General features: G+C 46.3%; 1 protein-coding gene across 1 annotated transcript; it reads right to left on the bottom strand.

Annotated features, from left to right (window-relative positions):
* Positions 1–776: 776 nt before the first annotated feature.
* Positions 777–23,662, bottom strand: MTMR9 (myotubularin related protein 9). The gene is made up of 10 exons (XM_074536493.1): positions 23,093–23,662; positions 19,356–19,464; positions 18,905–19,030; positions 13,889–14,062; positions 10,857–11,074; positions 9,131–9,292; positions 7,281–7,422; positions 5,930–6,150; positions 4,362–4,513; positions 777–3,951 (listed from the first exon to the last, which is right to left on the bottom strand). The coding sequence occupies exons 1-10, from the start codon at positions 23,275–23,277 to the stop codon at positions 3,782–3,784; spliced, it is 1,659 nt and encodes a 552-aa protein (XP_074392594.1). The 5' UTR covers positions 23,278–23,662; the 3' UTR covers positions 777–3,781.
* Positions 23,663–24,322: the final 660 nt, after the last annotated feature.

Below are 24,322 nucleotides of genomic sequence, written 5' to 3'. Positions count from 1 at the left end.
CTCCTTCCATCCCTCTTCTACCACCACAGGGCCTGTTCAGCTGTAAAATAAAACATAATCTAGCTGAAAAGAGCTAAAATTTCAAGCAAAAGCTTAATCCAAGTCACACCCACCCACATCCCTCCTGTGGGAAGCAAAGGACACAGTAATAAAGAAGATTAAGAAGTGTAATTAAAGAACTTTTTTAGTCTTCAGGGTTTTAATTTAAACAGACACATCTACTATGCTCTCAACATATCTACAGCAAAGTTTACAGCCACTTTGTATCTGTTTTGTTCTTCCCAAATGGCTGAATCTCGAGCCATCATCTTCTTTTTTCCTCAGATTTATTACTTTGTCGTTGTTGCAGTAAATTCCACGCTGCAGCAGCTGGGATTCTGTACACAGACAGCAAATACCTAACACCAGCACACGACTCCCAGCCCTGGCATTTCAAATTGTACAGGAAAAATAAAATAAAGTAAAAAAAAAAAACCAAGACTGATGCAGCAGCCAAGTCCAAATAGCAGTTCCAGATGCTGGGCCAGCAGTGCACTCATCACTTGAACAGGCAGTAGTGAACAGACACAGCTCACACAGTGCAGCTGTGACAAAACACAGGCAGTGCTGGCACAAACCTCACCCCTCACACGAGCACAGCACTGCCCAAGGCTTTAGCAAAGCACAATGAGACACCAAAAATGCTGTACAGTGCAATTTTAAATGAGATCCTATGCAACAGGGACAATAGTGCACGTCAAAACCAGCGCCACATTCAAGACTTAATCGATACAATCAAAATATTGAAGGTACACGTTTCCCTTATGAAAACTGTGCAAGTTAGTTCCTTTTCCCTTCTTTTTTTTTTGGTGAATGGCAGAGTGTCCTCCCCAAATTTTGTGGATTGAACCCTAAAATTTGGAGATGGGGCTTTCTCTCCGTGTCCAGCTTGTTACACAAAGGGTGTGTGCAAAAGAGCAGGAGCACGGTGGCAGCGAGGGCGTAAGGCAGTGGCACAGGGAGGAGCCAGAGCTGGGCACTGCCCCAGCTCAGGAATTCACAGGGAATCTGCAAACTGGGGCAGGAATCCCCTTCTGAGGGAGCAAACCCATCCCTGACATTAAATATGTGATTTAACAGGGGAGGCAAGCAGCAAAGCAGAGAACGGGAGAGAGCTGCTGTGAATCTGGAGCCTGGCAGGCACTGGAATGGAAAAGCTCCAAGGGAATGTGGCAGCAGCGTGGCAGGACAGCTCTGGGAGTGTCCTGTCCCTGGAGAACCTGCACCACCTCACATTCTGGCCCCAATGCATCTCCTGCCAGCCCTCCCAGGCCTGTGGCACAGATTTGTGCAGGGACAAGGTGCTGCAGGGCCCAGGAAATGTGGAATAACCTGCAGGGGCTGCTCAGAAGGACACCAGCACTGCCCCAAGGATTCATTCCCAGGATCCACGTTCCCAAGGCACACACACAGAATGCTTGGGTGTGCATTCAACACAAGTGGAGGCTGAAATTGATGCCAGCTCAGAGGGAATGTGCTGCCTTTTGTTGGCTGTCACAGCTGGTTTCCCAATTTCCTCAGAAGCCTGCAGTTTGCAGGAGAGGCTGGAGCAGCCAGGCAATTAGATCTAAAAAAAAAAAAAAACCCTCTCTGCTTCTCTATTATTTAGCTCAATCTATAATTACTGTGTTAGGGAATTGCATAACCTTTAGGAGTGTTTTATGTATAGTCTATTACAGGGAAAATAGTGCCTTCTGAATCCTTCCCATCTGGCTGGGGATAATGGATTTCAGATGGAGAAATTCTGAATGGGGTCGGGAAACACCACTCAGGCAGGTGCAGATCCCACAGACATCATTTCAGGGGGTGTACAATCATTTTAAGGGATTATCTGAGCAACATACCCAGACGAATCACCAGGTTTGGAGGAGAGAACAGCCCAATTCTGCCTCCCCTGTGCTCCAGAACAGATCCCCAGCCACCCTGAGCAGGATTCCCTGTGTCAGACTGGAACCAGGGAACAAAGCTCCAAACCTAAAAAGAAATTGGCATTGCAAGCAGGGGGAATCACTCTTCTGCCTTAAGTGAGGAGTGTTTTAAAAGGGATCTTATTTTTTAAGCCAGAGGACTTCAGGGCTAAGTTGAGCTTAGGCAAGAAGGAAATCATTAAGGAAATAAGGACTGAACAAAAGGCATTAAGGTAGCACTTGACCATTATCACATAATTTGATATAATTTCCTTGGTTATAGAATTTTCTTAGACTGTATTTAGTGGCTACATGATTTTTGCAGGTTCCTGCCCAGCTACTTCTACAACTACAGATGCTCATTTTCACACCTCTCTATGTGAAGTGGCTTTTAAATAAAGGCAGCTTCATTCCATAAACTTGGAAGCTCAGCAGTTTCCAGAGGCTTCCCACCACTGACCTACTGCAGCTCTGTTCATTCCAGCAGAACCAGGCTGACAGGAAGCTCTTTTCTGGATAATCCCAGCCACATGTGCTGCTGTTAATTCAACTTTTCCCAGTCCTGTGGAGCTACCCAGGGAATCAAGCTGAAAAAATGCCTCAAGGAGTATTTCAGACCTACTCCTACCTGTCTTTTTGAAGGAGGGAAAAAAATCACAAAAGAGAACTCTGATTTTACAAAAAGCAAATTGAAGCCACAGAAATGGAAAGAGCAGCTACAAATTACAAAGTTAAATGAGAAACAGCTTATCCCTAAAGTCTTTAAGCAGTTTTAGCAGCTACAAATCATCTAAACTCTTAGTATTTTTTTTTTGTAGTGTGATGGCCCCTTCACCTGCAGCAGATCTGTGAGGTCACCTGAACTTCCAGCTTCTGCTTTTGAGGTTTCACAAGATGGGCATAAGAGCACAAGAAGGAAAAGCACATCAGGTGCAACAGAAGTGTTTTGTTGAGTTGTAAATAAAGTGTTGCTCTTGCACCCTGGCAATGCTGTGAACCTGGCCAGGTGTCCAAACCCAGCCAGGGGGGTTGGAATTTCCAAGAAGGCAGCTTGGCTCTGGTTTAAAGGACAGCTCTGAGCCCTGTTCTGCAAGTGGACACCCCCACCAACTACTAAACCTTTTTGTTCTCCAGGTAGAATAAAAAAAAAGTTTGTTCCTCCTTAGGAGATCATTGTCCACGAGGGACAATCCCACCTGAAGTTCATGGCTTAAACATTAGCAGCAGAATCCCTCCATCAATTCTGTATTGCACTGAAATATTTTGCTCTGGTTTGGTATTCAACTTCCTGCTCCCGAGCCAATGCTGAACACAAAAACCCAAGTGTGAGATGTGAAGGCTACTGAGAGTATTGTGTAGACTGGCAGAACCTGTAATTTGATTTTAACCATTTCTAGATTTTCCAGGAAATTAAAAGAACTAAGCTGCCTTACTTACTCTTTGAGAGAAAAGGTGCTTCCAGACAAAATGCCTTTACCTATCTATATAGAACTCTGTATTTCAATCCTGTGAGTGTTCAACAAAACCAGAAAAAGTCTAAAATAAAGTGGAGACATCCTGTCTCTTGGCCCATCCTGGTCATCCACACAGTTGGAGGTAAAGAGTTCCAGCTTCTGCTGACACTGTACCCAATTCTGAGACAGAACAGCTGCCAAGAGGGGACACTGTGCCCAGCCGTGTCTTCTGTAAACAAAACAAAAACCCCTCCCCAAAAAGCAGGGAGGTTCATGGAGTGAGGGGTTCAGCAGTGGGAGGGTCAGCTGTACCCAAGGGCTCAGCAGAACATGCACTTTCCATGGTTCCTGAAAGAAAAGGTCTGAGAGGCAAAGCCCAGCTCAGGGCTCCTCCCCCTCCTGCACCTCCCCATCCGCCTCCATCTCCGCCAGCTGCCGCCTCAGCACGTTCACCTTGGCCTGCAGCTCCTTGTTGTACTTGATGATGTTGATCCTTTCTTCCTCAGCCTCCTCCAGGAATCTGGAAGGTCTGTTCCAGCGTAGGAAGATACCTGGAAGCCCAGAGAAACCCAGGTCACAAGGGGTTCTTGAAACAAGGGGGAGTTCAGGAAGGTTGTTCACATTCCAGCAGCTCCCAAGTCACATTTTCTTCCCTTTCTCTCCCCCTCTAAAGGGCTTCCCTCCTCCTCTCCAAGCTCACCATCCTGTTACACAAGGTTAATAAAAGAAAAATGAGGAGGGTTCATTCCTTTTTTTTCCTCAGACCACTCCATTTTCAGTCTCCACCCTGCCATGACAGCCTGCTTGTATCATGAACTCTTCTGCACCCATGGCAACGGGGAAGTTTCTGCAGCAGAGAACCCACTGCACATGGATTCTCCAGAATGGTCAGCAATGAAGTTTGACAAAAAAATTCACAAAAGAGACATTGTATGTAACAGGGAAAGCAAATCTGGCTCACCTTCCCAGAGCTGCAAGCTCTGTGGGGCCACAGAGGGCCAGATGACAAGGCTGTTGGCCTCATAAATAGGGTTCTGGAACCTGCTCAGCTCTTCAGGCCTGTTCACCCAGGACCAGAGGGACATGGTCTTCTGAGGCAGCTTCAGTTTAGCCCTAAGAAACCCACAGGAACAAATCAGTTTTATACACTTGGATCTGTAAGGTTCTTGTTAGAACCACACAGACAAAGCCACAAGTTTTTCCATGTGCTACTCCCCCAGATAATTCAAGTTAATCCCTTCATCATCATGGCACAGGGTGTACACATAAAGCAATTTACTCAGCATGGCTGATTACAAATAGTTCTGAATAAAAGATGGAGAAATAACCCTTGTAAGATGGCTGCCTGCTGCCCAGGTGAAGAATCAGTCACCTCCCACTGTGGTTTGAGTGCCAGGTTTGGAAAGGGATCAGGCTCTTGTGTTAAGGTGGAGCTGGAAGGTGGGGCAGAGCTGCATCAGGGAAGGATTCACTGCTGGAATGGGCACGTCTGACAGGTCCCTCTGGTGGCAGGAAGGAACTGAGCACACAGAGCAAGCAGTGCTGTTTTCCTGGGCCCAGCAGTTCCAGGGATCCCTATGCCTCAGATTCCAGCAAATCTCATTCTGCCTGCACTGGCAAATTGCACTGCCAGCCAGGCAGGAGATTCAGCACTCCTGTGAATGCTTCAGACAGCACAAGCTTAACATCAGACTTAACCTCTGTCTGTGCTCCCAGGCTGACGTGCTCAGATGTGACAGGCAGGTTATTACACATAACATCCAATACTCCACCAAATTTCAGCTCATTGCCTTCAAGTCTAACTTGGTTTTGCAGATGACTGGTTCAGCAGCCCTGCAGAAGGCAGCAGAGTCTCTTCTACTTTAGCCCAGATTACTTTAAGGACAGAGAAGTTTACAGGAAGCTTTAAATTGCCTTCCTTCTCTGGAAGATCATTTCTGTTTTTCCCTTCCTGTCCAGTCCAGCAGGAGCCCCTCAGCCATGGCCTTACTGGAGCCAGGAGTCCTGAGGGCAGAATTGCCAAGCTCCAAACAGGAATCCAAACCTCCCTGGCAGCTGTGGCAGCTCCAGTCCTTCACCCTGTTTCTACTCCCAGGGGGGGTCTCAGGACCACCAGGCTACAGAGTGACATTCCTCCCTCACAGTTCACATTTTCTTCCTGGTGAGGGACAGAATCGTCAGCTGTGGCCTTTGCCTGCCTCAGCCTCCTCCTCCTCCAGGCCTGCAGGGACAAGTCTGCTTCCCACAGCTGTGACTCACACCAAACTCCAGTTGGTTATGCCTTCATGGAAGAGTTTCTGGGTGAGAAATTAAATAAACTGATGGGTGGAGATTTTTGGCCAGGTTGGACAGGGTTTGGAGCAGCCTGGGATAGTGGAAGTTATGGCAAGTGTAAGCCCATGGCAAAGAGTTGGAACAAAACGATCTTTAAGGTTTCTTCCAACCCAAACCATTCCATGATTCTGGGACCTTCTTTTAGTGAAATTCAGCCTGATATTTAAAGGATTCAAGTCAAGCATCCTTACCAACCTTTCACTTTCATTGTTCCCCAGGAAGGTCCCAAACTGGGAGGCGTAGGCGTGCTCAAAGAGCAGGATGAGGAAATGCTCGTTGAACTCGAAGGAGCAGGGGAACTGCCGGTGGATCTGCCACACACATTCCAGAAAGAGCAGGAACACAGGGGCCTCCCACTTCTGTTTGCTGTTGGAATAGGCTGACTGGGCACAGCGCTGCTGGAAAGGGTGGCCAGCCTGCAGGGAATCAGGGAATCATCACACACAAGGAATGGGATGTGAGGACATGTGGAAAAAACACTTCAGAGTGAGTTCTGTCCATGCAACTGCTCAGGACCAAGCTGTTAGAAAGCATTATCCCTCTGCTGCTGGGGCATCTCAAATCTGGGATTCAGTTTTGGGCTCCTCCTGACAAGAAAGACATTGAGGGGCTGGAGAGTGTCCAGAGAAGGGAATGGAGCTGGGGAAGGGGCTGGAGCACCAGGAGGGGCTGAGGGAGCTGGGGAAGGGGCTCAGCCTGGAGAAAAGGAGGCTCAGGGGGGACCTTGTGGCTCTGCACAACTCCCTGACAGGAGGGGACAGCCAGGGGGGTTGGGATCTGCTCCCAGGGAACAGGGACAGGATGAGAGGGAATTACTTCAAATAGCATCAGGGGAGGTTTAGATTGGATATTAGGGAAAATTTCTTCATGGAAAGGGTTGTTCAGCCCAGGGCAACCAAGGAGTCCCCATCCCAGGAGGGATTAAAAAGCCATGTGGATGTGGCACTTGGGGACATGGATGAGTGGTGGCCTTGGCAGTGCTGGGGGACAGCTGGACTTGACAATCCTGATCTAAACGGTTCTGTGATTCTATGACTGATTTCCCTGCCTTTCTCATGCTGTGTTTGATCAGAGAATGTGAGCAGGAACAAGCTGGGGTGGATGCACTGGAGGACCAGACTGCCAAGGTACAAAGAGCACAGGTCAGGTTCTGTGGTTTGGTCTGAACAGTTTTCTCTAATGAGATGGAAGAGGTGCAGCCTGCTCCAGTGGAAAGTGTCCCTGCCCATGGCAGGAGGCTGGAATGAGAGGAGCTTTGAGGTCCCATCCAACCCAAACCATTGTTGATAAGAGATGTTCACCCTGAGCACACAGAACAGGCAGTTCCCAAAATCAAAAACCTGCCATGAGAGGCAGAGGCCCAGCAGTGCCAGAGGACAAATGACTCAGGTAATGATGCTGCTCTTTAGGACAAAGGACACTCACACTCAGCAGGGCTGTAACAAGGCCCAGCCTGCTGGCTGCCTCTCAGGCTATTTCCCAACCCCAGTGTCTCTGGAACTGGCTGTTGCTCTGTCCAGGGAACTGTTGTTCTGTTGTTCCTTACCTGCAGCCACTCCCTCACTACGAGAGCCTCGAAGCCACGGATGGTCCTGCACCTTGGGTCCAGGATGATCTGTGCCAGGGAAGTGACCTGGAGTGTGGAATCAGTTCCTTCACTGCCATGCACTAACACTGAAGCACCTTCCCTGGGAAAGGAAAAGGTGGGAAGGGATAAGAGTATGAATGAACAGAATCCATCCCAGTGGGTGCCAATACATCCCACAGACACCAGGGTTGAGTTTTTTCTGGCTCCCTATCACCACGGCAGCCCCATCCCACATGGATCCCACCTGGATCCTCATCCGCAGTGACCTGAGCTCTGCATCACTAAAAGCTCCATGTCTTGCTCAGCAGTCTGGAACTCCAGATCCTTTCCCATACTGACAGAAGGTGCACAGTGAGATCTCCCTTGTGGTTCTCACTTTTTGGGATCAGCATCCCTTGGAGTTACAGCTTGGAAGTGCAACTCGTCCCATTCCACCTCTGCCATGGCAGGGACACCTTCCACTATCCCAGGTTGCTCCAAGCCCCACTCAGTCTGGCTTTGGACACTTCCAGGGATCCAGGGGCAGCCACAGCTTCTCTGGGCACCCTCTGCCAGAGCCTCACCACTGCTATAATACAGAGTTTCTCCCTAATATTTAATCTAAACCTTCCTTCCCTACATAATCTTCATCTTTCTCTACACTAATCTTCTAACACTATTTTCCCCTTTTATCTTTCAGGCCTTTAAGATGTTGGAAGATCTGTCCCAGCCATTCCCTTCCCATGGAAAATACAACAGAACTCTCCTTGTCAGCCCAGCTCTGACCTCCAGGCTCTGAGTGAGACAGGTCAGGCACCTGGAACTGACTTGCCATGGCTCCACATGGCAAACATAAAAAGCAAAGCTGAGGTTAAAAATTATGAAATCAGCCACTGTCCCAACAAGCCAGGAGGGTTTCATCACTGATCTTTCCCATTACATGCTTGCAGGAAAGAATTTCAGATAAAAGTATTGATCCAGAGCAATCCTTTCCTGGCACAGCCAGTAATGAAACCAGCACTGTCAGAGCTTTTAAAAAGCACAGAGCTCCCACTTTAATGCAGCACTGCTGTCTCACCACTGAGCCTGCATCTCAGCTGCTGGTGTGCCTGCAGAACACAATCCCCAGCTCCTATGAAAAGCCAGGTTCTCCCTAAATTTTGGGATGGGCTTTTCCCACCCAGAGTCACAGATAAAACCAATTTAGATTCCTCCATCTGGCCTTACAAACCTGGCAGCTGAGAGCAAGCATTGGCTCTGCAGCCAGAGGTGTGAGCATGAGTCAGCTGAGTCAGCAGCATTTGTGAAAGAAATGTCAGGTTAAAAGAGGTCACAAGCACTTAGAAGGGATGAGCAGGATTGCCTGGAGAGGGCTGTGGGGATAAAAATATAAGAGGGGAAAAGCACTGGACCAATTCCTGGGGAAAACAAGGAGATGACATTGTTTTAACCTCTGGAAATGAGGTGTGGTATTGGAAATCTGCAGCTGAAAAGAAACAAATATTTGCTAAAAAAAAAGACATCTCTGTGTCCCCTTTTCCTTAGACCCATTTTAACCCAAACCTTCAATAAAACTCTCTAAATTAGCTTGGCTGCAACAGACACAGAAATTTACTTTAAACACATGATCCAAAACCATTTGTTAGCCCAGATTTCCTCCCTCCTCCTGATTTATTGGAGGAACATTCCTCCGCCATGAGGAAACAGAATCCTCCATGGGTACAAGTGAGCCAGACCACGGTGGGCAGTTATTGACACTGCCAGAGGTATTTAGTGAGCAATCTGTAACCAGTGAATGAGCAACCCAAGGTTTTCTGCAGGAGATTTACCTGTCAATGCACTGAGCAGCCAGACAGGCTGCAGTCAGCAGCTCCTTGATGTGAGTGAGCCAGTTGGAAGCTTCCAGTTTACTGAGCCAGCGGTCCATGTTGTGTGACTGGTCATTGCAAGCCTCCACCAGCTTGATGAAGCTCTCCTGCAGGATATGAAACCTTTGGGAAAAGGAAAACATTGTTGAAAGCACAAGAAATAACACAGGAATGAGGACATGGATTATTTAGTGTTTGTATATTGTGTTTATTCATTACCCCCTTTCTCTGATACTGTAAATAATCAGCAACAAATGTAAGTTCACATAAAATCTTTTGGAAAAAAACCAAAAACTTCAGGTATTTGCCAGGAAATTCCTTATTTAACTGCTCAAGAGCTGGCCTACAGGTCCAGTGACATTACTTCATGTCTGTGCAGAAGGATTCCCCAAAAGTAAGGCTTTAAGAGAAGTTGAACAAAGCCAGACTGAAAGTCTGTTTATTTAACAACTTTCTCCAAATGACTGAACAATATCAGATGTCCAGAGAAAAGCACTGGACCCCAGAATCATGGAATGGTTTGGTTGGAAGGAAACTTAAAGCTCATCTCATTCCAACCCCCCACCATGGGCAGGAACACCTTCCACTATTCCAGGTTGCTCCAAACCCTGTCCAACTTGGTCTTGGACACTTCCAGGGATCCAGGGGCAGCCACAGCTTCTCTGGACAAATCCTCTGGATAAGAGGAGTGTGACAGACACAGAACAAACTCTCTCCTGCAGAAGTTTTCTGGCAAGGTACCTGCTCCTTCCTGTGCCAAGGGGAACACAGGAAGGCTGGAGTGTGGCTGAAGATCGCCAGGAAAAGAAACAGCACAGGGAGATGCCTGATGGCTGAAACCTGCAGCAGGTTGCTCACAACAAGGAACCAAACAAAAAATCTCCTTATCATGCACATATTCTGGATCTGCCACAGAAGGAACATGATCCTGTTGCAAGGAGCCAGGGTACACAACTCTTCTAACAGGAGCAAATCCTTTGTGGAGGTATCACTGCTCTGATGACCTCATGCAGCCAACTCAGGGGAAAGCCTGATTTTACCCACTGTTATTGTGATATTTTTTGAAATACCCCTTCTCCAGGATTTCTTCTCCTGGCAAGATAAGAAGCCTCAGCTTCTCCATGTTTTGTTGCTTTGGAATGTGATTTAGAGAATTGTTTACCCAGCATGTAAATTGTTTTTTATTAATGGCCAATCACAGCCAGCTGTGTCAGACTCTCTGAGTCTGTCATGGGTTTTTACTATCATTCTTTTCTAGCCTCCTGATGTATCTTTTCTCTGTGCTTTTAAGTATAGTTTTAGTATAACATTTAAAATAAAATATAATATCATATGAAATATAATATAAAATATCATATCGTCAAATATCATGTCGTGTCAAATATTATGTCATGCCAAATATCATGTCATGTTGTGTCAAATATCACGTCATGTCATATAATATCATGTCACATCATAAAATATGTCAAATATCATGCCATATCATGTCATATAATATCATGTCATGTCATATATGTCACGTCATGTCATATATGTCATGTCATCATATGATATGTCATATATCAAATGTCACATATTTCAAACATCAAGTATCATATAATACAATAATAAATCAGCCTTCTGAGAACTTGGAGTCAATTCTCACCTCTCACCTCGTCCTAAACCCCTCAGCTCCACACCAACCCACCTCTCGATGTATTTGTGGATCCTCCTCCACTGGGGGTAGTGCACCTCCTGCTCAAAGCCGCCTCCCTTGGCCCGGGCCTGCTGGGCCACGTTCAGGGGCCGCGTGTCGATGACGAAGCCGCGGCGGCCGGAGCGCAGCGTGGCGTTGATCAGCTTCTCGTCCTCCTTGCAGCGCCGCCCGTTGGTGCCCGTCAGGGGCTGGCTGCTCCTCAGCATCGCCTGGGGAGACACAGAACCATGCCTGAGGCACTGTGGAGAGAGTTCTGACTGAAAGGCACCACTGAGCTCCAAGCCTTGCCCTGAATCCTTCAGTTGTCACAGACACATTTTATGAAAAATCCTTTCATTAGGACTTTTTCTCCTAACTATCCTGGCTGTCCTCTCAGCAGCCCTGGGAGGATGAACAGGACTCAACCAAACACAAATCCAAAAAATCCTAGCCTTTTCTTCCATCTCCCACCTAGGCTGAATAGCAATCATTATAATCTACAACCCTAAGCTCACCCTCCTCAACTTCTATCTATAATTATTTGCTGCTGTGGAATGCAACAGGTGCACCTTTGATTTGTCTCATGTGGTCGTTTCTAATTAATGGCCAATCACAGTCCGCCTGTTTAGGACTTGTTGGTCAGTCATGAGATTTTATTATCATTCCATTCCTTTTCTATTCCTTGCTAGCCTTCTGATGAAATTCTTTCTTCTAATCTTTTAGCATAGTTTTAATATATCATTCTCTTTTAATATAATATATATATCATAAAATAATAAATTAGCTTTCTGAAACATGGAGTCAACATTCTTGTCTCTTCCCTCATCCTGGGATCCCTGTGAATCCACCACAAAGTTCTATCACTCTCAAGGATTTAAAACTGAATTAGAAATTCTTGAATCCAGCACTCACTTGGCTGGGCAAGTTTTAAATGCCAGGCATCATCTTAGAGCCTGTATCCTTTCAGTTATGCCTCAAGTACCATCTTTGTGAACTACTGATCTGCCTTTCTGCTGATGGCTCCTTTACAAACCCTGGCAGTGCTATAAATCCCTGGAAGTGTCACAGCCAGGCAGGAGGGGGTCCTGAGCAGCCTGGTCTGGTGAGAGGAATCCCTGCCCATGGCAGGGGTTTGGAACTAGATGGTCCCCTAAGGATCCTTCTGACCAAAACCATCCTGTGATTCCATGAAAGCAACTTTTTCAGGATTTTAATTTTCAAGGTCTATTCCCAACTCTGTTCTTAAAACACTCAAATTGCTCATGTGTTAAAGGTGACATTTTTACCCCATGGATGGACTGATAAACGTCAAGTCCACAGACTGCTGAGCTGAGATTTCTCTTTAGCAAATGCCTTTCAATTCAGCAGCTCAAATCACAATGAAAATGTGAGGGCAGCCTGTCAGCAACCCCAGCAACAGCTGAGAGCTCAGAGCCAGGAGGGCAAAGAGAGTGACAGCATTACTGTCACAACTGCAACACTCCGAGCCAAATACTGCTGTACTCCTCACATGAAACATGCACAATGTTGAGAGATAACTGAGCAAAAATCTTCCTTCAATGGTTTTCAGCTGAGCTGAGAAAAAGCAAAAAGCACAACTCATGTGGAGTAGGTGGCTGGCTGCTTTTAAAGCAAAGAAAATCCCAAAGTATTCCTGAGTCAGACTAGACAGCTTCAAATTGAAGGCTTACAAATCTTGGCATCAGGAGGTGAGAAGGCATTGGAGCATTTGAGGAGACTGTATCAAGTTTAAAAGCTGCAGGTTGGACATCCCAGTACCCTCAGAACTGGTTACATCAGCAAGAGACACAATTACCCAACACTTTCATACAGTGCATTTCTTAATCACAATGTATCAGTCACTCCATTAGATTCTGGCTTGTTAAAGTCTGTGCAATACCAAGAATTTGCTGCTCCTGAGTTACCCTGCCAGGCTCAGAGAACAGATTGTTCTGATCCTCCTTGCACAGTCACACAGCAGAAGCAGCCTTGGCTCTGCTGTCACCACGGCTGTGACAAGGGCCCAGCACTCACAGACAGGACAATGTGGCTCCTGCCATCCTTTCCATGAAAACTCTTGGCAGACACAGCCAGCCAGGGTGCCAGCAGTGGCTTTACAAGGCTCATCTTGTTCTTACTGCTGTAAGCAAACTGCTGCCATGCACATTCCCAACCAAGCAGATTAATGGCTATTTCCAGGATGGAGATCACTCATTCCACCACCCAAAACCGGGATCCAGGGGCAGCCACAGCTGCTCTGGGAAACCTGTGCCAGGGCCTCACCACCCTCACAGGGAATGATTCCTTCCCAATATCCCTTCTCAATATCCCATCTATCCCTGCCCTCTGGCACTGGGAAGCCATTCCCTGTGTCCTGTCGCTCCATGCCTTGTCCCAAGTCCCTCTCCAGCTCTCCTGGATCCCTTTAGGCACTGAAAGGGGCTCTGAGGTTTTCCTGGAGCCTTCTCCCGACGAACAACCCCAGCTCTCCCAGCCTGGCTCCAGAGCAGAGGGGCTCCAGCCCTTGGAGCATCTCCTTGGTCTCCTCTGGACTCTCTCCAGGAATTCCATGTCCTTATGTTGGGGACCTCAGGTAGGACATCACAAGAGCAAACTGCCCTCCCTTGACCTGCTGGTCCCTCTTTAATTCTCATGGATTTGTCACATCTGTGTTCTGCTTGTCTCACAGAAAATATTTATGTTTGTATAACTAATTCCAGGGAAGCACCCACCTCCACACAGCCTTTCTGATTCCAGGTGGCCAAAGGAAACAACTTCCACAAAAATATTTTGGTGAAATATGTGCCCTCAGAAGATCTGGACTACAGAAACTGGGGCAGCACTGGTTTAATCTGAACCCTGAAGGCACCTGTGAGCCCAGATGTTGTGTTTTCATTGTCACACCAGCAAGAAACCAGGGGAAGAAACCCAACATTCCCTGAAGAAGCCAGAAAATAAACCAGTCGCTCTGTTACTTCCAGAGCATGAAACCAACAGATTCCCACACTTCCTTCAGGCAGAAGCACCCCTCAAACCCAGCTCACCATCCCATTTTTCTTGTGGTAGTAGCTCAGCACCGGGAAGCGGCCGCCGTAGCGGAACAGGGCGACTTTGCGGAGCGCTTCGTCATCGATGGATTTGGGGACAATGACAACTGGAGGGTAGGAGGGACACACAGAGAAGTCCTTGTTCACGCAGCTCAGACGCCATTCATTGGTCTGAAAAACACCAGAACACAGCTTTGGGTCAGGAAAGGCATTATATGGGAGAGGTAAAGGGGAAGAATGACTTCCATGCACAGGATGAAGCACACAGACAGTCATATTAGTGATCTGTTCCATTTGCACCACAAATTGTCCTTTCAGTAACCATTTACAGGGCTGTGGACCCATTAATTTTTCCAGCACATCCCTTGGTGCTCCCTGCAATCATCTCCTTGCAGCAGCTCCCAGAAGCTCATTCCTCAGAGAGCAGATAAAGCTTGGAAACAATGGAAGAATGAACAAGTTCCTCTGGGTCTTGAGCAACAGTTCCCCCTTAGGTTAATCATATCCTCAAACAGCACAAAATAAGCCCATGTGGGCAGATAAGGTTGATTGTGGTTTTAAATTGTTTCACAGGCACAGCAGACAACAAGGGAAGACTCCACAGAGAAATGTATTCCTACAAGAGGGAAAAAAAGTTAATTTAGATACAGGCAATATGAGCCCAATCCTCCATCTGTGCTGAAAGAAGAGCTCACAAGACAAAGGTGGCCAAGAAAGGCAAAGAACCTCGACCCACTCCAGATGCTGAAGGTCAAAAATTCAATTTAAACATCTCCAGCTTTTCTGTGGTTTCAGCTACAGTTCTTCCTCCTAAAGCACCTTCTGGAAGGGGCCCAGCAGCCAAGCACTGAGGGCACATCAGGAGCTCTGTGATGTAACTGCTCCAGCTCCAGCCAAAGAAGTGCTGAGTGTGGCATCTCACAGGCACTTGGCATGAGAATTCCAGCTACCTGATACCCAGGGTCACCCACAGGCCTTGGCTCCAGCTCAGGGAAAAAGGTCAATGAGGAGCTTCTGCAGCAGGGAGAGACCTCAGAGATCCATCAAACCTTGGCTCATAGGAGTTCAAGGAAAGTTTGAGGCAGACAAAAATGCAGAGGGATAAGGCAGGCAGGACAAAGTGGGAGAAGAGCACAGCAGCTAAATTAGGCTGTGAGAAAACACACAAAATCCACATCAATTCATGTCTGCTGATTTAACATGAATTAACTGCACATCTCTGATCAGAACTCCTTTCTTCCAGATCCTTACTACCCCTTGCCACACAGCTCCTGATTGCTACCTGCCTATAAAAATGCACCTGACTGGCTCACTGGTCCAGTGAAAAATGGGGATCAATTCAGGAATGTCTTCTGGCAATGAAGCCTTTCCATCAGCTGAACAAACTGATCTGTCTCATTATTTCAGCAGAAGCAGCTCCAAAGCATGGATGTGTGGCTTAGGAGACAGGAAAATTGTCCTTTTTGGTGGCAGCCTAAAAAAGCTGCTGAGAAAAAATAAATATCAGCATCAAGAGCAGTAATTGCTGCCTGTTTGCAGCAGCCCAGCTGGACAGTTTTACATCATCCATGCTATAACCTTATTTCATTATTCATTAGCCTCAAAACAGCTCCTCTGAACAGCTCCATTTTATAAAAAGCAGAGCTTCTCCCAGATGCAAAGTCAAATTGCCTCTGGCCATCATGTTATGAGCAGAGATGAAAACTTCTGAGACACAAAAGGATGGGGCTGGTCACAGCTCCAGCTTTCAATGCAGCAGCAATGGGATTTTTAACAGGGTTTTTGGGGTGTCTGTTGGGTGTGCAGTTTGATTACCATGAAACAAAACATGCATGGATCAGGAATATCAAATTGATAAAAACCTCACCACGACACAGGATGTTGAGAAGGCAAAACCAAAATTCTGGGGAACTTGTGGAAGATTGGCTGTCCCTGGCACCACCAGTATGGAAAGGAATGGAGGAGCAGCACCTGATTTATCCCCCACTCTGGTAATTTAACCCTGCTCTCCTCCCCATTTACAGCAGACACAGAGATCCTGTTATGTCATCCCGGTGTAATTTCCACGACAAGGAGGAGGAGCCTGGCAGCACTTGGCACCATTTGTCTTCCTTCCAACAGCTCCTGCTGCAGAGATCCCATTAACCTCTGCACTGCCAGTCCAGATTGCCCAAATCAACTCCTTTAGCTTTGGCCTGGCTGGAATTTGGAAGGAAAAAGGGTCATCAGTAACTGGAAGAGTGAGGCAGCAGCACAGGAGGTAGAAGGACTGCAGGGAAAGGGATGAAGGGAGATCTCACTTTCAACCAGGTAACTGTGCTGTGTAAAACTCAGGGAGTGCAAAGTAAACCCTTAATTTTCCCAGAAAGACATCTGAGCTTTTAGGGATCAAGAAAAGTTAAGGATAAAAGCAGCAAAGGGATGAGGGCTGAGCAAAAAGGAGAGAGAATTCCAGAGAAAAACAAGAAAGCAGCGATTTTTAAACCTAGTGCAGGATCAACTCTTGGATTCCTACTTTTCCTGTCCTAATGTTTATAGAGACATTGATTCTCAGAAGTCCAAGCTAACATTCCTCCTAAAACTTAAAATTACCAGGAGAGGTCGTTTTCCACAAAACATTGGGAAACAAGTCAAGCTCCACCAAAAGGCCTTAAAAAAAAAGTCCAGAATCCAGCATGGATCTTGGGAGATCCTGCAAAGCAGCAAAGCCAGAGGCCATTCCCAAGGAACAAGCCCTGCTGGGATCAGATTGTGCATGGACAAGGAGCAGAACAAATGTAAAGATTGATGCTTGTCTGAGAAGAGCAAAATTTGGTTCACAAATACCATTTAACCTGAGCCCAAACCCAGAAAATTCTGATTTCTAAAAGGAGCTTGGACATGAAGATGAAGCACAACTGAGTTGTTCAGAACCCTGAGATCTTTCCTGCTAAAAAGGGAAAGAAAAGAGAAAAAAAGTAAGTGAAAAGGAAAGAAAAGAGAGAAAAAGACAAGGAAAGAAAGAGGAAAAAGGGGGAAAGTAAAAAATAGAGAAAAAGGGGGGGAAGTAAACAATAGGAAAAGGGAGAAAGAAAAGGGGAAAAGAAAAAGGAAGAAAAGAGGCAAAATAAAGAAGAATGAAGTAAGTGATTTTCTTGGCAATAAAATCACCCTTTCTGTTAATTATACTGGCAGTGTACAAACTTCTCAGGTCTCTTCATTTCAGGAAACTAAATTGGGAAGAAAAATTTTTGAATTTCCAGAGTGGAGTAGTTTGCAGCATCCTGCAGCTCTGGAATTTGGCAGAAGAGAAACTTTTTGGCTCTCTGACTGCTCAGAGGAAATCTGAGCCCCTGCACATACTCTGAATTCCATTCACCCCTCAGTGTGCAGTGAAGAACACAAATTACATGCTATATTATCTAAATATTTAATATTTACCTTTTAAAAAAAAGTATTAACATTTACACTGCACTTTGCTATTAGAGAGTGTTAAAAACAACTCTCCTGTAGCAGATAAATGTAGAATTAATAAATTACTGGAGCTGTAGGGTGGGTGAAATAGTTTTTGACTTGTTATCCTACTGGGGAAGTACAGATCCAGATGGATGATTGAGCAGAGGCAGGAACCTTTGGAATTCTTCTTATTTGACTTCTTGAAGAAAGATTTAAATCAGCCATGTCCTTGTTCCAGCCTGTCACATAAAGCAGTGTCTTTCCAGAACAAGAATTATTTGGTCAGTGAGACATTTATCTGTTGTTCAGGAGATGTAAATCATTGGAAGGTGGCTTTTGACACCATTCTATTCAAAATGTGAAGTTTTGAGTTAAAAGCCAAGAATTAATTAATCAACATCTGTCAGACATGGAGATTTTAAAGGAATGAATGATTGCCCTGGAAATGTGGTGCTAAAAAGTAATGAGGTTTTTAAATGTAATTCTTACACAGAGAATATGTTCAGAAAGGCAAGAGTTTGACAAATGAAGATTTAAATCCCTGAAAAAACAAGGAAAAAAAGCACATCAATGGATCCATGAGCTGGATATGATAACAGTTGGATGGCAGAGGAAGATAAGACACATGAGAGTGCTCTAATTATGAGACAAAAATAGCAAGGCCTCTGAACCCCTTTAATGTTCTTTAATTTTCTGGTGATTTCATCAACTGAATTTGGTCAAGCTGATCACATTATTCAGTTGTTACTCATAGCCAGGAAATGATACAGGCTGCAGACATGCTGGGCTGCAGAGAGAAAACAAAATAAATAAATAAAATAAAATCAATGTTCTTGGATGCTGCACTAATGGATGTGGGCTCAGAAACCTGAGCTGCTGGAGCAAGAGCACAGACTGGATGTGAAACAAAGACCTGGAACACAGAGATGCAAACCCAAGGAATTATTAAAACAGGTTCCTGCACCCAAGATAGTTCCCACTCTAGCAAATTCAGCATCCTAAAAGGAAATTTGAGTAAGAGAGGCAACAGGCAATGCCACAAGAACAATTGCTACCCAAAACAAAATCAATGTTCTCGGCAGCACCTGGAAAAAGAGAACTGGAAGTTTTCAGCTTTTTGAACCTCATGAACATTCCCCCAGCATCAATTAAAGGAAAAAGTGTTTCAAACTGGGCATCTTCATTGTCATCCTCCTAAAGAGCAATTTTTTTAAACTAGTATAATTTCAATTAAGGGTTTGACAAAGATTCATCTCATTCTACTCCAGATCAAAATTAAGAACAACAAAGCCAGGACAAAGAATTTCAATTTGTTCTTCCAATTAGAGAATCATCCCAAAAGGCCAAAAACATTTCCTACCTTTGTGATTTCCTGAAAAAGGCCTCAAACCTCCACTTGTACAAGGTGAAGGAGCAAACAAATGTCTGATGTCACAGAGGGAATATTTGAACAACTCTCACTTCTCACCCAGGCACCACATGGATTTTTAACCATCCGGGATTTCCAACCAGCCATTACTGGGTAAAACAGTTCACAGAACATCCAAGTGCCTGGGAAATCCCTCAAATCCCACTCACCACTGAGCTGAGGTGCTCAAACTCCTGTTCCAGCAGAAAGGAGGACCATCCATCCTCCAGGACCTCGAACATGGGCCGGTAGAAGAAGGGATACATGAGAGTGACCGAATCCAGTGTGGAAAGTGCCTGTGGGGACAAGAGAAATCATGGAATCACAGGTGGGGGCTAGAAGGAACCTTAAAGCTCATCTCATTCCACCCCCTGCCATAGGTAGGGACACCTTTCACTACCCCAGGCTGCTCCAAACCCCATCCAGCCTGGCTTTGAACACTTCCAGGGATGGAGAGTCCAAAACCTCTGGGAAATACCCCACAATCCCCCAGAGCATGTGAAATATTCCAGATTCTTCTTTGCCCTTCAAAACATGAAAACATCACTGGAAAAAATAAAGCTCTCAAGGCTGAGGTGAGCTCAAGACCTGCAGGTTTTCTGGCTGATGGCAGCTGCTCACCTCAATGGAGCTGGCAATGTTCAGACACTCCTCCATCCCTGGGATGTCCAGCTGGATAATCCTCAGGTCTTTGCATTTTATCACAATGGTGCCCAAGGAGCCCACGAACCTACAGCAAGACAGGAAAAAAGAGTCCCATAAAAACAGGATCCTCTAAGGCAGGAGAATTGGAACAACTCTCCCCACAAGGCAAATCTCCATGAGAGGCAATTTGTCTGCAGGGGAACCTTTCAAGAAAATAAAGAAACAAACACAATTTGTTATTTGCTGTTTGCAAGGTTGGCTTTATTTTCATTTATTCCAACCTTTTGCTGTGGCAGGGAGTGGAGGTGTTACATGACAAATATCACACTGCTGGGAGGGTGGGGAGACCCTGGCACAGGGTGCCCAGAGAAGCTGTGGCTGCCCCTGGATGTCTGCAAGTGCCCAAGGCCAGGGTGAGGACTGAGCATGGGAAGAAATTCCCGGAATTTTCCACCTCTCTGCTCCTTTCCTCTCTCAGAAATACAGAAGGAAATCAGGAACAAATTTAATTAGCAACAAACTTCATCAGCACCCAGCAACTCCCCCATCATCCCAGGCTCTGTGCTTTTTTAAATCACTGATTTCTTGCTGGCAGAAAGGGACTCTGTTCTACCAGACTTCCTTAAAAGCCTTTACAAACAGGAAAAGGATTTTGTAATTAATATAAAAATGAAGCATTATCATCAAAAAGGACCAAAGTGAGGGAGCAGAAGTCAATGATCAGGTGAGATGGGGCAGACACTCAGTGAGGGGCAATGGTGCAGGTAAAGCAGAAATGAGGGGGAAAAGAGAAATGTCTGAACTCTCTGTAGCTAAAAGGGGATGGGCAAGAAAAAATCTGGAGCTCTGCAGCTCCAGCTGAGCTGTAGCACGAAAAGCACATTGCTAAAAGGTTATTGATTCCCATGAGCAGCTGGAAAAGTGAGGGATGATGCTGCAGAGCAGCAGGAGAAGATCTGGGGCTTAGCAAGTCCAGAGCCCAATTCTGGCACCAGTTTTGGAGGGTGACACAAGGCAAAGCCCTCCAGCAGGGCTCTGACATCCCTCTCTGTGCACAGTGCATCTTTATAAAGTGCTTCAAGGGTGGATGAATCCACTGAGCAATGAACACAGAGCAAAAAGGGTTAAACACAAAAATTCTGACTCTCTACAGGACCAAAAAAAACCAATCTTTGGGATGCAACATCAAACATAAATGTCCAAACAGAATGGGAACCCTGCCCTGGGGTTGGAAAAGGATCATTGAGTCTATAGGGATTTTTGGAAGGAATTTTGCATGAGTTAGAGATGGGACCTCTGGGCTGTTTTTGATGATGTGATTTATTGTTCTCATCTTCTACAAAGGGTGAGCTCAGCTCACATCTTTACTGCATGGTTCAGAACAAGTCCCTTAGTTACAAGACCTTTTAAGGATTTATTGACCAATAAAACATTGCCAAGAAGGATATTTATGGTTTTGACCCAGTCCTTAAATATTTCATCTTATGGACTCATGCTACAGTGGAAGCTTTCTTAGCCAATCATGTTCTGACTCACAAACCTACAGTGCTGCTTTTTAAACTCCTTGTTTACCTCAGTAACTACTTTTATTTTTCTATGTCTTAAACTCTAAAATTTTAAAATTTCTTCTTCTTAGCTTAACATGTCACTGCTTTAAACTGTAAATCCACATTCTTGCTTCCAGCACCTCATTTTCGGAGCCTTTCCCAAGGTCTCAGATCAAATCCTGGGTTTAACTCCAAGCTTTGGCTTACAGACTCAAAGTTCTGAGAATTCCCTGCATTTTGGATTCCAGCAGAGTCCAACTTTGTCACCAGCCCAGGGCTCTGAGTGCCACATCCAGCCCTTCCTGGGACACCTCCAGGGATGGGCACTCCAACCCTCCCTGGGTATTCCAAGGGTTTAATTTCCCTTTCTGTGGAGAAATTCCTTGTGATGCCCAACCTGAACCTCCCCTGGCACAGCTGAAGGCAAAATCTGTGCCCAGAGCATCCTCCCTGCTGCCCAGCCTGGGATTTGGGGCAGCTGATGTGCCAGCCAGCCCTTCCCAACCACGAGGGGTGGGAGAAGGGATATCCGCAGCCAGGGGCTGTGCACAAATCACAAATGGGCTGGGACTGTTAGGAACGTGCCTTGAGCTGTTTTATTTTCCAGCATCGCTCCCATTCTGTGGTTATGACAGTGGGAAGATGCCAGCAGCTCACATCCCAGGCAGCAGACAAAAATGTAATGTTACAACCTAATTTAAAAGTTTTTTTGACCAATTCCACAAAGCAAAAGCACATTGACAGTAGTTCTATCCATTGTTTTACCTTTGGTTAAACAGGGCTTGCTTATTTTGAATACAATTCCTGCTTGTAATCCTTAAAACACAATGCACAGAACTCCACTATTAAGCTTAAAACTTCCTAAATAAACTTTTCTCGGTTAAGGAGTTATTTTAGACAAGTGTTAATACACAGACCATTATTCTATTAGTTTTACTTTTCTACTTCTTACATAATTTTTCTGCTGACCAATCTCATGGCTACAGCTCAGCTCTGATCCCAGTTCTGCTGTCTCTGAGCTGCCTTTTGCAGCTTTCCCAAAACTTTTAGATTTTATGGATTCCCACACTTTGAGCTATTTTATTTTCTAGCCTCAGTCTCATTCCATGGTTATGACAATGTGAAGATGCCGTCACCTCACACCTTAGGCAGCAGACAAAGAATTTAATATTACAACTTACTTTAAAGTTTTTTGAGCAATCACACATAGCAAAAGCACATTGACAGTAGTTCTATCCAACCACTATCAGCACAGGTACCTTTGGTGAAAACAATGAATTATTTTGCTTATTTTGAATAAAACATCTGCTTGTAAAACACAATGCACAGAGCTCCGTTATTAAGCTTAGAACTTCCTAATATCTTGCTAGATAAACTTTCCTACAGACTAGGGAGTTATTCAAGCCAAGCATTAATACACAGATTATTGCTCTATTTGTCCTTACTTTTCTACTTCTTACATAATTTTTCTACTGATTTATCTCATGGCTGCTGCACAGCTCTGATCCCAGTTCTGCTGTCTCTGAGGCTGCTTTTTGCAGCTTTCCCAAATGTGAAAAACGCTAATCACTTGTTCTAAAAATTTTAAAAGTTTAATACAATTAGAGTAATAATAATTTGGACAATTTGAATTAGGACAATATGAGACAATAGAGACAAAGAGTTATGGACGTCTGGGTACCTTTTTTTGGGCAGCATAAGCCCAAAAAAGGACCCACGTTAACAGACGATTAACCCTTAAAAACAACAGCCTGTTGCATATTCATACACTTCATACATGATGCATAAATTCTATTCAAATAGAGGATTCTCAACTTCTTCCTCTGAATCCTGACAGCGCCTTCAAGGTGGGAAGAAGTTCATTTCTTCTGATAATGGAGCAATAAATTCTCTTTCTCTGAAAGATTTAGGCGTCCTGTGGCTGCTATCTCGCTGAGAGTCCTTTCTTTAAAAATAGTATCCTACACAGAATAGTCTCTATTTTAATTTTGTAATTACCTAAAACTATATTTAACACACTACTTAAGAGAATTAATCCAGCATTACTTTCTAACACAACACATATAATATTCATTTGAATATTTGCTAAAAACCAATAACAAAATACGCATTTTTCACACAAACCCCTCTGATTTTGAGGATTCCCAGCAGGGAAGCGTCTCCCACCTTTTCTCGATGGAGTCGATGTTGGAGTGCAGCAGCCACAGCTCCTCGGCGTTGTCGCGCCGCCGTGACGAGAAGATGAGGTGGTGGCCGGTCAGGCACAGCGTGCCCTCCACGGCCGGGTGGAACGGGCGGTGCAGCACCACGTTATCTGCCCGGGGCGTCTTGATCAGCTCGGCGAACTCCATCCCGGGCGGGAACGGCGGGGGAAACTCAACTCACCGGGAAAATTCACCGGGGAAACGGGTGGAGTCTCGGCAGCACCGGCAGGAGGCCGGGAAAGCCGCGGAGGGTGTGCGCGGGGCCACCCGGGCAGGCGGGGGCATCACCCGCGGTGGCGGCGGCGGCTCCGCGGGCACCGGGAGGGAACCGCACAAGGCCCGCCGTTCTCCCGCAGGGCCGGACCGGGGCTGTGGGGAGGGCGGTACGGAGGGGAGCGGAGCGGGCAGAGCCTCGGTGCTGCTCGGGGAGGGTCAGGGCGCTGCGGGCCCCCCGAGGTTCCCGGGATTCCCGGGAGCCGCCGGCGGAGCGGGATGAGCGGGATGGGCCGGAAGCGCCTCCCGCGTCACGTGACGCACACCGGGACCAATCCGCGCTCGAGATCCTCACGGAGACGGCGAGGCGCGGAAAGGGTCCGGGCGCGCGGCGCGGCCCCAGCACAAGAGTTCCGCGGGAATTGATGGATGGGCGGGGAGAGGGGCGGGGCTGAGGGAGGAGCCAATGGGGGATGGGCGGGCCCAGGGGCGGGGCTTGGGAAAACGGGCGGGAATGGAGCGGGAACGGGAACGGGCAGGGATTGGGAAATGGAGTGGGAATGGGAAAGGGAACAGACAGGGATTGCGAATGCAGTGGGAATGGGAACGAGAACACGCAGGGATTGGGATTGGGAAATGGAGTGGGAATGGGAACGGGAACAGGCAGGGATTGGGAATGGAGCAGGAGCGGGAACAGGAAAGGGAACCGTCAGAGATTAGGAATGGAGCGGGAATGGGAACAGGAATGGGAACAGGCAGAGATTGAGAATGGGAGGGGGAATGGAGCGGGAATGGGAATGGGAACAGGCAGGGATTGCGAATGGGGTGGGAATGGGAGTGGGAGCAGGCAAGGACTGAGAATGGAGCAGGAATGGGAATGGGAACGGGAATGGGAACAGGCAGGGATTGAGAATGGAGTGGGAATGGGAATGGGAATGGAATGGGAGTGGGAACTGGAATGGGAGTGGGCAGACACTGA

This window comes from Zonotrichia albicollis, chromosome 3 (assembly GCF_047830755.1).
Source record: "Zonotrichia albicollis isolate bZonAlb1 chromosome 3, bZonAlb1.hap1, whole genome shotgun sequence".
Taxonomy (NCBI): domain Eukaryota; kingdom Metazoa; phylum Chordata; class Aves; order Passeriformes; family Passerellidae; genus Zonotrichia; species Zonotrichia albicollis.
Note: the sequence above shows the minus strand (reverse complement) of the source record. Positions and strands in the feature narration are given on the sequence as shown.

Excerpts from the sequence above, each read along its gene's own strand:
- MTMR9 (XM_074536493.1), bottom strand. The coding sequence starts at position 23,277 with ATGGAGTTCGCCGAGCTGATCAAGACGCCCCGGGCAGATAACGTGGTG. Across the intron at positions 19,031-19,355 it reads ACATTGCCAGCTCCATTGAG|GCACTTTCCACACTGGATTC; the intron begins GTGAGCAGCTGC and ends TTGTCCCCACAG. Across the intron at positions 11,075-13,888 it reads ACCACAAGAAAAATGGGATG|GCGATGCTGAGGAGCAGCCA; the intron begins GTGAGCTGGGTT and ends GTGTCTCCCCAG.